Genomic DNA, 13,337 nt, shown 5'->3' with positions numbered 1-13,337 from the left:
ACAAGAAAAAAGAGATTATAGTAAGCCAGAGGGATTTTATTTGATGCAAGATAAACCCTGCTGTCTTGCCCACCTCAATGAATGAGTTGGGGTTTTGAAAGCCTGCTTAGAAACGTGGCATCCACCATGCCAGGGCCTGCAGGAGGTGTTTTTGATGGGTTTAATCAGGGGACCATCTCAATCAAGACAAAATGATTGATTGACTGTTCCTGGGAAGTGAGGGCTGTGCTGCAGCAGGTTGCTGCCTACACTTTGGATGGCAGGAGTGTGCCAGGAGCTGCTGCAGAGCTGGGGGATCTGTGGGGCTGAGCGTGTCCTGCAGAGGCCTGGCAGGTCAGCGGTGTCCCGAGCGTGTTCCTGGTTGAACAATACTTCATATTTCAAGGATAAGTCACTTCCCGCCTTTCCTGGCATTCCCTGGCTTCACTCTCAGAGCCCATTCTGAATTAAAATGTTTTCAAGTTAGCTTCACCTGGTGGAGACGGGTGCCAGAAAATTCCAGTCAGGCTGTTGAGAAGATCCCTGGATTCCCACGCACCCCGCAGGGCTTTGGGGCTGGATTTGTCCAGAGGTTTGGTGTGCAGTGGCTGAGTGACCACAGCGTCCCCATTTCCTGGCACAGCAGCAGAGCCCTGTGCTATCCATGGGCTCCTAGCAGGAAAACACTCATAGATGCCAAGCCCTGGAGGGCTTTGAGGGAAAAGTCCCAGAGAAAGGCACTTGCAACACAGTGAAATCCCCTGGGATTTGGTTCTGAATGCTGACACCTCAGGGCTCAGTTTCTCGCAGCCTTCTTGTCACCAGGAATACTCAATTAACATCAGGCCTTTGTATAAAAAATTTAAAAGGGGAAATAACTCTTGGGTAATCCTCTTTGTCCTAATTTTCCTTGCTTTGTTACCCCTTGGCTGAGCAAGCTGTAATATGTATTTATAGCAGGATGAGGAAAGAGGAGGTATGGAACAGCTTATTCCATGCAGCCCTCTGGAGCTGACCCACACCTCCTTGTCTTGTTCCTCTGGATGTGGGGGAGTCTTTGCAGGGAACAGTGGATGCTTTCCACTCCCCTGGAGCATGTGAGACCGTAATGCTGATTTTCTGGCATCACGAAGTTGCCTGAAATCACACAAAGGGTGCAGAAAAGCTAAATTTAAATATCAGGAAAGTTGAATTAATATCCCTCAGCAACATTGGCTGATTCTGGATAAAATACAAGCAAACCCTATGTGTTTAATATGTGTCTGTGGGTGAGGCAGAAGGCTTCAGAGTGGGTTGTGGTGAGTTCTGCTGGTGTAAATGGAAAATGAGAGATGGAGCTGGGTTTATGTTTTGGGGGAATGTGAGGCCTCTCCCTGGAGCTCCTTGCTGAAGGGTGGAGAAGGTGCCCTGGTACAGCTGAGCAGTGATGTGCCCTTGTGAAGGAGCCTCTGTGGTGGTTGTGGACTTGGAGCTGAGTTTAGTGGTGACCTAAGGAAGAGAATAAAATGGAATTACATCAGAGGCCAAGGCTGAGCTGTGAACTGAGCCGCTGGGGATATTTCTGATGGGGTGAGAGGGTGCTATGCACTCAGCAAAGGCAGGGAAGAGGCAGACAGCACAGGCTGAGAGGTCTTTGCCCATCTCCTGTCCTTCCCTTGTGGCCAGCTTGGTGCTAAAAGCCACATTGTGCATTCCCAGCCTCCAGCTGGCTTTGTCCAGCCAGGGCAGTGCATTACAGTGGGATGAGTTTGGGCTGGGGAGGTTTTGGCCCTGTAGCACTTTGGGTGCCTCTCTGCTTGCAGATGGGGCTGAGAAGGAATGGTGCAGGAATGGAGAAGGAGATCACTTGGGGTCAGACAGCCAGGAACAAGCCCAGCTGTTTCCCAGAAGGAAACTCCAGGTGTGCCTGAGGGGGTGATGGAGTCCAGCCCTGCTGCAGGAGAGCGTGAAGGGATTTCTGGAGAGCAGAAAGCCCCCAGAGGCTGGAGGTGCTGCTCTGAGCCTGTGTCCCCTGCCAGCTCCTCCTGGCTTTGCTCAGAGGCTGTGTGTGCTGTGGGCACTCCCCAGCAGCACTGTGGAAGTCCCCTGGCACAGGAAGAGTGATGTGACATCCCTCAAACCATGTGCTTTGTGGTATCCCAGCCTCTGCCAGGAGACAGCGGATGGGAACTCCAAATCACTCCCACTCGGTGTGATCCCATTTCTCCCACCCTTGCTCCTGTTGGTGCTCCTGGGTTTTGCTGCCCTGTGATGATCTGTGGTGGAAATAACCCTGGTTGTGGTCTTGCTCTTCCACCCCCTCCTGGGAAGGGCTCCATTCCAGCTCCACATTCCCATCCAAATCTGTCAGTCTGTAGCAGGCAGCATTTCAGATTTGCTCCCAGGAGAAAAAAAACCAACAAACCAACCAAATGAAAAAAAAACCCACCAAAACAACAAAAGCACCTTCATAAGCAGATTTTCAGATAAATTTCCAGGAACTTCCCATTTCTTGGTAATAGCACTAATTCCTGTATTAGGGAAATTCTGATCCTTTCAGCCCCTAAATTCTACTTTCACTTCTTGACCTTGTCCTATTAACTGGGTTTTTCTTTCATACCGTGGGCAGAGGCAAAGTTTGGAGCATCCCAAGTCTTACCTCGAAAGTATTTAGGGGATCCTGGTGTTTGAGAGCAGTTTTTGTAACACTGCATGCTCATAAAATGCCTGTGGAATAGGAGGAGTGCTGTTATGCTCTTTTTTTTTGTCCGTATGAATGGGGAATAAAGAGCAGTTTTTCCATGGCCTTTATTGTGGCAGCAAAAGGAACTCAGTTGAGCTTCTCACAGTGGTGTTGCAGTGTCTGAGGAGCACAGGACTAAATCTGTGGGTTTTAGTTCTCCAAGACACACAGGTGTGAGTGTGACATGGGTGGTGAGGATTTGGGGGACACCCAGCACACCCCCTATGGTGCCACACTGCTTTTTGCTCCTTTTCCAGGGCTGAAGATTGCACATGAGGGACACAGTTCAGTACCAGAAGTGCCTACTTTATTGTGTCTTCAAACTCGCTGTTTGCTTTTATTGCTAATTTTTAATTGATACTTTTGCACCCTCACCTCTAGATGACTTTTTTTTAGTTCAGGTTTGTGGGGTGGAAAGATTTGAGAAGATGTCCAGACTGTGCAAAAGTGGCAAATGTCAGGTTATACAGCAGCAAATTTCCTTCTTAAGGGATTTGATGGGACAAAAACAGAAGATGAAAATGAGACATCAGGTTTCAAGTCTTCCTGGTAGAACTGAGTGATAGTTTATAATGTATAATGCTTGGAGCTAGTTTTGCTCTGCAGCAGCAGCGGAACACTGGAACCTGAGTTTTGCAGTGTCACCTGGGCTGAGTTGAGGCTCTTGAACATGAAAATGGAATCATGGAATGGTTTGGGGTGGAAGGGACCGTGGTATGGGTTGTGAGATGGGCTCCATGGGGCTGTGGCTCTGTTCCCAGGCTTGGGCTGGTTTGTATATATATTCCCCAGAATCACCATGTGCATTAGCCAGCACTGAGCTGTTCTGGTGCTGCTCCCTTCCATGTTAATTGGCTAACAATCTGGATAATTTGGAGCATCTGCTCCATTCAGACAATGGGATGTTTCATTTCTTCTGTAGAGCCCAGTGTGTGTTCTTTCCAAAAAGGGGCAGATACAGTGTTTATGCAACAGCCAAACATACTGAATTGGCCAAAATGATGCTTCCCCCTTATCAGCTTCCCAGTTAGCTCTGCTTTTACAGGTCATTTTCTGCTTTTATGTTGTCATTAAGTTATTTGTTGTTTCAGGGAACCCAGTGAGAGCTTCATCCCCTTTCATATCAAGGCGGTGCAAACTGCTCTGGGTGTGTAAAAGGGATCATAAATGGGGAGTACATCCCTTTGCATCCCTCTGATGTAGCAGAGCCCCTTGAGGGACAGGGGTTTGACTCCAGTGCTGCATTTTGGAGCAGAAATGGGGAGTAAACTCCTTTGCAGCCCACGGGGTCTGACTCCATTGCTGCATTCAGGAGCAGGCAGAGCAGGCCTGGGCTGCAGAGGCCGAGCAGCATTTGCCAGCACTTTCACACCCTTTGAGCCTGACTGCTCCCCGAGCCTGGAGGCTCCTGGGTGTCCCTCCCTCCCTTCCCACAGCCTTCCTCCCTGCCTCATCCCCGGCAGGAGCTGCTGTTTTCCTGCCCTCTCTTCCCGCCCCGCTTCCCCGTTCCCACAGGAACAGGCCGTGCCCGGTCCCGCGGCGGAAGCGGGCCCGAGATAGTCACGGCAGGGCCACAATGTCTGCCTGACATCACCCCAGAGCCCTCCTTCAGGCTGGGCCGGGGCTTTGCTTGGCATTCCCACCCAGGGAGGGAATTCCCAGGCCGTGCAGGGGGGCAGCTGCTCCCTATTTCCCTCAAACCCTGGGGCTCGGGAGGGGAAACATGATGGGAGCGTTGGAGGGTGGCATTGTGCACATTGTTGGTGGTTGTGGCCATGTGTGGCAGTTCTCAGGATGGCTCTGAAGGTTTAGCATGATGCATTGATTCTTCCTTTCCCTCTGAGAGATGGTATGAGTCCTGAATACCCCAGGTGTGGGACCTTGGTTTTGTTATGTTTAATAATGCTGGGGAGGAATGTCTTTGCTGGGATGCTGTGCTGTGTGGAGGCTGAAGCAGAGCTGGGGTGCAGGGGGTCCCAATCCCTTGTTTCTGGCTCACTGAGGAAGGGCTGTACCCATCCACTCTGTCCTCATCCCTTCCATGGGTTAAAAGTCCCTCCAGAGGCCACACAGGTGCAAGGAGCATCCTTCCATTTTATCAACTCCCCCTCCTTGAGCCACAGGGCCCCATAGCCACCCCCACAGCGCAGTCACTGCTGCATTTTGGGTGAATTTGTGCAAACCAACTCAACCTTTTTTTGTTTTTTTGTTTCCCTCTCTTGCCACAGTTCTATCTGCAGGCCAGATTCACGTGGAAGGGAGCCCGGCTGCTCCGTCCCCTGCTGCAGTTCACCCTGATCATGATGGCCTTTTACACCGGGCTGTCCCGCGTCTCCGACCACAAGCACCACCCCACCGACGTGCTGGCAGGCTTTGCACAGGGAGCCCTGGTGGCTTACTGCGTGGTGAGTGGGGGAAATGGGCAGGAACAGTGCTGGGAAGGTCCTGGGGGAATAGCAGGGCCTTTGCAACCCACCAGTTCAGCTCAGGTGGTTCCCTGTTACAGCTGGAGGCTCCAAAGGCTTGATCCAGGCAGCTGGGGGCACTGAAAGATGTTCAGCCAAGGGAGGGTGTTTCCTTCTCCACCAGAAGCTTTGGCTGTTCTCAGTGGCACTCAGCTGAACAGTATTTCTTTTCCTTTCTCTTTACTGCTACACTGTTGTTTCCCTGTGCTGCTGCTCTCTGTGGGAATTCACCCCCACAGTGCTCTCAGTTAGGCTCCTTAGCAAGGTTTTCCACCAGGAGCTGAGCAGAGAGTCTGGAGTGCTTGGCATTATGGCTCTTCCACACACAATCCTTCCACAAACTGGTGTCTGCCTGACATGGGGAGGTGGCTGATGGCTGATAGATTTTCAGGGGTCTAAAGGGCTCTTGAAAAAGGGGCCCACAAAAGCTGTGCCCATTTCTCTTCAGCTGCTGGGCTGGTTCTTGTGCCACTTGCTCTCCAAAGGGTGACATGATTGCACAGCCATATAATTCAAAGTGACACGTGAAGATGTTTTAAGTTGGCAGGATGGGGGGGAGCCTGGTCAGGCAGCTGCCTCAGACAGACACAAAGGACCTGAGGGCTGTGGTAGTTCTTTGTGTCTGTGTTAACTCCCCAAAAGCAAGATTTTAATAACTCACCACTTTTTGTGGGGGTTTTTGTTGGGTTTTTTTTTTTTTTTTTTTTTACTGTTCTAAAAGTAAATCAGCCTTGGGAACAAGGAGTTCAGTCCACCAATATTACATTTTGCAGGGAGAGAAAATAGGTTATTTATGTACTTCCCACTCATTGATAATATTCCAAAGCCAAAACAAAAATGTCATTGTTGGGACATTTTCATGGAGTATTATTAACTCTGTGAGCAGTAGCTGTTGGGTTCTGCCTTTGCCCGGTGCCCACATCCCATGCAGGGCTGGCAGATCCCGAGGGGATGGTGGGAGAAGTCTTTGTGGTGGGAAGTGGGCTATCAGGCACAGTGTGGCAGGGGAGTGGGGAGCAGGCAGAGCATCCCTGGGTCCCAGCAGTGGTTCCAGAAGGACAATAGCTCTCCGGATGGAGCTTGGGATGGGTGTCCGGATGCTTCCTGGCTGGGACAGAGAGCAGCAGGCCTGGCTGTCCCCTCCCAGCCCTCCGGCAGCTGGGAGCTGTGCTGGGAAGGGGAGGCTGTGGCAGGGCTGGGATAGTTTTCCTGTGTCATAGGAAGCAGCTGCCTGGAGTTTCCCAGGCAGGCTCGGGTTTGCTCTCCCATACTGCTGGTAAAAGGGGCAGTCGTGTCTAAATGCTTTGCAGGAATGGCTCAGTAACCTGGAACATCTCAGGCTTCAGCTTAGGACTCGGGGCAGGGTTTGAGCCCAGCCCTTGTCCCATTCCTTCAGCCTGCAGAGGACCAGCAGTGTACTGTTCTCCAGAACCTGGCTTTGCTGGTGGGAGTCTTTGCCTAGTAGGGCCTGGCAGATTTTCCTCCATTTTGGGAAGTTGCAGCAAGGGACAAGAGGAAGAGTCATCCCAAAACACCCTAGAGTTTGCACTGAAGGAGCAGTTTAGCAGCTTTTTGCTGAAATCCCTGGTATGTCCTGGGCGTTCTTGCCCAGCTCTCCTGCACAGGCTGCTCTGAAATTGAGGGACCTGGGGACTCCTCACCTCCCACCCTGGGTGCTCCCAGCCACCCCTTCCCCCAGCAAAGCCTTCAGGGTCCACCCTGGTGATAGGCAAGAGCTGTAAAAACACCACAGTTATCAGGCCATAATTTTCAGTAGAAACCAATTGTGGATTTCATCTCCAAAGGCTGCCCAAGCTTCAACCCAGGTCGTGCTGCAGCAGACACGTTTGTCTTTCAGTGCCTGAAATAACAAGCAGAAGACATTAATGTCAAGCACTTCCAGCTGATGAAACATTCAGAGATGGAGCCAGGGTGAAATACAACGAGGATTTCTCAAATAGAAATAGTTTCTCTGCGCCTTGCAGGCAGCTTGCTGTGTGTTGTGTGGTTTATGTCTCATCTGAGGGAGAGGGAGAAGGGGAGATGTCAGGAGGACATGCTCCCAGGGTTGCTCTGGTTAGCTCAGAGGAGTTGTTTTAACCTCTCTGTATATGATTAAAAATTGCTTCAATAGGATGAAAAGTAATAGGAATTGTTAAGTGGAAATGTGAGATATTGGCTTAAAATGCTCTCAGTCTTCTCCCATCAAGTTTTCTTTATGGGTGGAGAGCACCTTCTACAGGAAATGGAGCTAATCCAAGTGAAAAACTTAGCACGTTTATTAGTCCTTTTTTGTGTTAAACAGTTCAAGCATTAGGAGGATTTAACACACTTTTAACCCCCAAAGATCACGTTTCATGATTCCTATAAATGTTTATATAACCTCCAGCCATGTTAAAGTGAAATACAGTTTAAAGAGAAATGAAACCCCTTAACCAGCCTTTCAATGAAACCTGAAAAGCAGCACAGTAAAAGCAAAAATACCCAGGATGACAGTCCACCATAACTCATTCCTGTCAAAAATAAGGACCAGACTCAAAGCACTCCCCAGATGCTTCTTGCACTCAGCAATCCCCTCCCATAAATTGATTTGTCATGGCTATCTTCGTGCAAAGTTGGACACCTTTTTGATTGAATCCAGCTCTCAGAGGTGGACGAATGAGCAAGATGGCACCAGAAATGCACCAAACCAGACAAATGGGGGGTTTGCAGTTATCAACAGCCCAAAAGAAAACCAGTGCCAGAGCAGTTCAATGTAGTTTTACACTGGGATGCTGCAGCAAGGGGCCAGACTCCAGCTTGTGATCCTTGGGAGCATCAGCTGGATCCTGTTATTTACCCAAACCTACAAAGGCTGCCACTTGGATGCCCTGTAAACAGCTTTATCAGCTCTGTTACACAACCAAACAGCCAGCAACCAGCATATACATTGAGGAAAGAACTGTTTTGTACCTCAGCTCCTTCTCTGCCTTTGCACAAAGCAGCACCAGCCTCCTTCATCCCTGGTTAGAGCTGTAGGAGTAAATTGCTGTGTGCAGCAGCTTTGCTCTCTGTCCAGCTTGAGCCTTATCTGCTCTGCTGATAGGGGCTTGCAAAAGTTGTTTGCAAGGACGACTTGACCTGCTGCACAAGGCTCTGGGTGGTTAGAAAATGTGGAGATGCAGGTAGACCAAACCTTTGCTTTCTCCCTGTGTTACTCAGCCTGGAAGTCATAATCTAATATTATTTCTTTAAACACCTTGAAATTATTTTTTCCCCTGATTTATCTGGGTGATTAAATGTAGCATTTGAGTGGTGTGAGAGAAAAAACAAATGTACTGCTGATTGCTACATCCATGTGCTGCTCATCCTGAGATTTCTGCTCAGCAGACCCATGGCTTCAGCTGGGATTATTGCGGTTTAAGGCTTTCTGAGATGAGCTGTCAAACTTGGGCTGGCAGGGACAGTCAGTGGCAGGACAGAAGTTCAGGGCTGTGGCACGAGGTGACAAAATGGTGAATCCTTGCCATTTCTAGCTCCATCCAGAGGATCTGTGCTGTCTGACTCTTTTCCCTTCTGGCACAGGGCTGAGCTTTGGCAAGGGTGAAAGTGTCCCGGTCCTGGAGGACTGATAAGCTTCGTGCTACTGCCAAAGGAGGATGTGGAAGTTTCCTCCCAGCACTTTGTTTCTTATTGTGTTGCTGCCTTCCGAAACTGCCAGGCACTGGCTTTTTCACATCCCGGAGAGGGGTTACATCACGGGATATTTAGGAAGGAGTCAAGAATAGATTCTCCTCTCCTTAGCCTTTGGCTTCCACCAGACCCCAGCTCTGTACTGGTGCCTTGGTGGGGCATGGCTTGCCATTGACTCACTGCTGATAGCTTTTAATACAGTTTTAACTTGAAAGCTTTTAATTGGCTACCTGATGTCTGTCTGAATGAATTGTTTCACTGACTCCAGGATGAGTCAGGCCAGCCCTTTGGAGACCTTTGGTATTTTATTGGAGTGCAGGCCGTGGATCTGTTTCCTGGCTTTTCAACCCGTTCAGCAGAGGTCTGGGTGTTGCACTTGGTGATGACGCAGTGAGAAATCAAGTTGTCCTCTCATGTTTTTACAGTTTTGTGAGGTCTGAGCCTTTTACTCTGCTGTACAGAAAGGTGGTAGCAGGCACTTGGGATTTCACAGCTGTTACAGGCAGACATTCAAAAAGTGCTATTTTTGCAGCTTAAAGATGTGTATATATTCTGTAAACCAGCTTTTTGAGCAAACCATCACCCACGGTGGCTAAGTTTGCCTTTTCCACTTACTCCTGCAGGTGTTTTACGTCTCAGATCTCTTCAAGCCCAAGACAAAGACTTGCCTGCCTCCACCTCCCATCCGGAAGGAGATCCTTTCACCTGTGGACATCATTGAGAGGAATAATCATCACAACATGGTGTAGAACTTCGAGGAATCAGATGGGTGTTGTATTTTAAACTTTTTTTTTTTTTTTGCAAAAAAAAAGTGACTGCTGACAGCAACTACCTGCTGCTCTCAAATCTCATCAGACAGTAGAATGTAGGGAGAGACTTTCTTGCCCGACCAGTAAAGTCTTACTCTGTGGTCTTTTCAACTTGTGACATTTGGATGAAAGGGGTGGTGGTGGTCAACTAAGGCAAAGGTGACAATGAAAAAGGAGAAAAACAAAACCCACACTACACAAAAAGCCGAACAAACAAAGAGAGGTGCCGGAGTTCTGGATGTGCAATTGGTTTGAGTGTTCATGTTGTAGTGAACGCCAAATTGTTCCCAGCCCAGTGAACACTAAGGGATTTTTGGAAAGCTGGCCATCCTAGGTTTTTTTCTGACTACGAAGATTTCCAATGCCTGCGAGAAAAAAAAACCAACTCACGACTAAATTGTATAGCACTACGTATGAGCAACAGCACTGAGTCAAGACCTGGGATTGGTTCATAAGAGTTGCTTTTTTCTCTTCTTGATCCTAGTTTATTTTTGCCTCTTCTCTTCCATACTGTGACTTAATTTAGAAGAAGCTTGCCCAGTCCAAGGTCTCCGAAGGGTCTCTGCTCTCTCTGCTCACGCTACATGCCTTTAACGAGCGGCCCGAGACACGCAGTGAGGCCGGAGATCTCCTTCCTCCGCACAGAGAAGCCACATTTCCTCCTCCCCACTCGCTCCCTGCCAAGGGCTCATCCCACCCGAGCCTCCCTAAAGGAAAAGAGCATCCTCCACTTCCCAGCCATCCCATTTCCCCCAGAGAAAAATCCCAGCAGGTTCCATGCACGGGAGCCACGGTTTGCGCCGGGGGAGCGGCGGCTCTGCTGAAGACTCGTTCAGTTCGCACTACGACCCCGGGGCTGAGTCCTGGGGAAACTTTTATTCTGCAGTTTTGGGACGGGCTGCTGGGCGGCACGTCCCGGCCTGGGTGTCAGTCGGTTTGTGCATCCCCTCCTCTCCTCCTCATCCTCCTCCTCCTCCCTGGCCACCCCAGGGTGCGCCATGGCAGTACGAGGCCCTGTGCTCTGCTGGGTCACTCCGGTGGGAAATCAGCTGTGCCTCTCTCGGGTGTGATGATGGCATTTTTTTTTTTTTTGCCCAGAAGCCACAGGTGCTTGGTTTGCAGCCCTTCCACGAAGCGCATTTGCAAAGGGATCCCGCAGAACACGCAGAACGGCCATTTGCACATCCTTCTCACAGAATCCGTCCTATCATTTCAACTTATAGCAAGCTATGATTTTTTTTATATTATAAATATTATATAAATAATGTATAAAACCTTAAAAATTAACTATGTAAAATATTATTTCTGAAACAATTTTAGATATATCCACTATGACTATAAACTGTGTCCTGACCTGTGTTATTTACATTTTGCTGCTTAAAAAAGCATTGAATTAATTTTTTTATAGTCGACTAAAATATTGTAGTTCTGTGGTAGTAATATTTTAATGAAAATAACTACAATTAGAGACATTTGTATAAAAAAAACATATTAAATTGTCTGTATTTTTGTAATGTTCCATTTTGTAAAGAGAAGAATATTCAAAGACTTTTGTAGAATACAAAATTGAAGTTTGTATCTGCGAAATTATTGCTGTATAAATGTGCTTTTTAAATAAAAGCTCATAACACAACTAAACATCCTGGTGCAAGATGCATTCTGTCTTTGGGTTGCCCTTTCCTTGATGGAAAAAGAGGGTCCTTGCCCAGTGGGACAGCTGGAAGTGTGATGTGGACGTTGGGTGGCATTTGGGGATGTGATGGTACAGAAGAGCAGCTGGATAAAAAGGACCAGATGCCATTTTTGATGGGAGGGATGAGAAGGTCCCACCAGCTCCTGGCTTGGGGGCACTTGTGGGTTTGCATGGATCTTCTCTTTTCAATGTCCAGTCTTAAAGCAAATATCATTTTACTTAAAGCACCCGTTTTACTTTAACAATCTTATGAGCTTTAAAGAAATGTTTTGGAAGTAAAATAAAATCTGAAGAGCCACAGCTCAGCTGCTGGTCTTCCTGGACAATCCCTGGCCTAGGAGGGCTCCCAGCTATGCTCTGCACCAACACCTTTCCCATGAAAAGCAGGCACTTGGCAGCTGAACCAAACTCTTGCAGCTTGCTGGGTTGCAAATGTAGATGGGAGGGGAAAGAAGAAAAAAGAAAAAAAATCTCACAACAACATGTGCTCAGAGAGGCACATGTGCTCAGCACACAGTTATGAGGCAGCCTGGATTTTTTATTACTGTTTTTATTTTTTTATTATTGTTTTTATTTTTTATTATTGTTATTTTCCTCCTCCTACAGAGGCAAATGAACTTGTTGGTGGTGACACACGGTCAGAGCCGCGTTTCGACCACTCCTTGAGTGAACCACATCAGCGAGATAACACGGCACAGAAATAATATGCAAGAATGCATGACAGGAAGCAAATACCACATCAAACTGTAGAGAAAGAGCAGGTGGAAATTAAGCCAGCAGAACTGAGCTAGCACTTGCTATTATTATCCTAATTAGGAGTAAAATTTTATTACGCGTGGAAAAACTTTGTAAACCCGCACCTGTCCCAAATGCAAAGGGCGTTTTCATGGTGCCACGTGTGATCTGAGCCTGAGTGTTCGGAGGTTGAGTGTGTTGCAGAGGTGAGACTTCAGCTTCGGGGCAGTGGCTGTGAGGACAGGCTCTTAATCCCCAGTTTATCTCCCAAATGCATTGCCTGGGTGTAAGTAACCCCTACGGGAGGAGGAAACGCTGCTGTGCCTGCCTGTGGAGCCCTCCCTGTGCAGAGCCAGCCCCAGTGCAGCAAGCACCAGGCTCAGGAAAGTGTTTGCTTGCATCTTAACCCCAGCTACTTGGAAAAAGGCAGGAATACAGATGTCTGGGGGAAAGAGGAGGGCTTGGAGAAGGGTCAGAGGGGAAGCGGAACAGGAGGTGATAAGAGGCCGGGCAGGGCAGCGGGGCTGTCAAGTCATGGGATCTCACTCAGGATGTGTGGGTCAGCCTGGAAAGAGGGAGAAAAGGCCATGGATAAACCAACAGGGTTGAACTCTATAATGTAGGGCTGAGCATCAGCAGTGCCAAGTCCTGTGTGTGGATGGTTGAGCGACGGTTGTTTCCTCCTCTGCTTCCTGCCTGCCTCTCCCGTGCTGTCCCATTCCATCCCATCCTGGTGAGGGTAAGGGCAGCTTTGCACAACTCGGTGGAACTTTGCTGGGGCTCACCACTACTCACTGCCTAGGGACCAAGAGAAGTGATCAGTTCTGGCAGCATGGGTGGAAAAAGGCAAGGTCCACGGAGATCTCTGGGCTAGCCAAGCCCAGAGGAACATTCCAGTGCTACAGGAGGAATAAGGACTGATTTTAAATGAGCATTTCAGGGAAACCCCACAGAGAAGTGAAAGCCAAAGGAGCACAGTTGTAGGTACCGCAAACCATGAGTGTGGTGACAGGATGTATCTACTGCCACAGCTTCCTGAGGGGCAGGAAGGAAGAGAAAATAAATAGGTGAAATGGAAAAATACCCAAACCCAAATCCACATGAGCACTGGCATCCTGAGGCCACCACTCTCTGCAGTGTCTGCAGGTGCAGCTGGAGCTTGCATTGCTGTGCTGCTTGGTCCTTCCTGCTGGGATGCTGAGCAGCCAGGACACTTTGGGGTTTGCATGCTCCCTCTCTCTGCAGCTCTCCCAAGGAGACAG

The 13,337-nt window shown here is 48.8% G+C and overlaps 1 protein-coding gene across 1 annotated transcript in view; it reads left to right on the top strand.

Annotated features, from left to right (window-relative positions):
- Window positions 1-10,444, top strand: part of PLPP3 (phospholipid phosphatase 3) — a 43,067-nt gene extending 32,623 nt beyond the window's left edge. Inside the window, exons 5-6 of the mRNA XM_058030044.1 lie at window positions 4,930-5,106; window positions 9,462-10,444. Coding sequence (XP_057886027.1) covers window positions 4,930-5,106; window positions 9,462-9,587 — 303 coding nt within the window. The 3' untranslated portion in view covers window positions 9,588-10,444. The remainder of the gene's footprint in view (window positions 1-4,929; window positions 5,107-9,461) is intronic.
- Window positions 10,445-13,337: the final 2,893 nt, after the last annotated feature.

The sequence above is a fragment of the Melospiza georgiana genome, chromosome 9, assembly GCF_028018845.1.
Source record: "Melospiza georgiana isolate bMelGeo1 chromosome 9, bMelGeo1.pri, whole genome shotgun sequence".
Taxonomy (NCBI): domain Eukaryota; kingdom Metazoa; phylum Chordata; class Aves; order Passeriformes; family Passerellidae; genus Melospiza; species Melospiza georgiana.
Note: the sequence above shows the minus strand (reverse complement) of the source record. Positions and strands in the feature narration are given on the sequence as shown.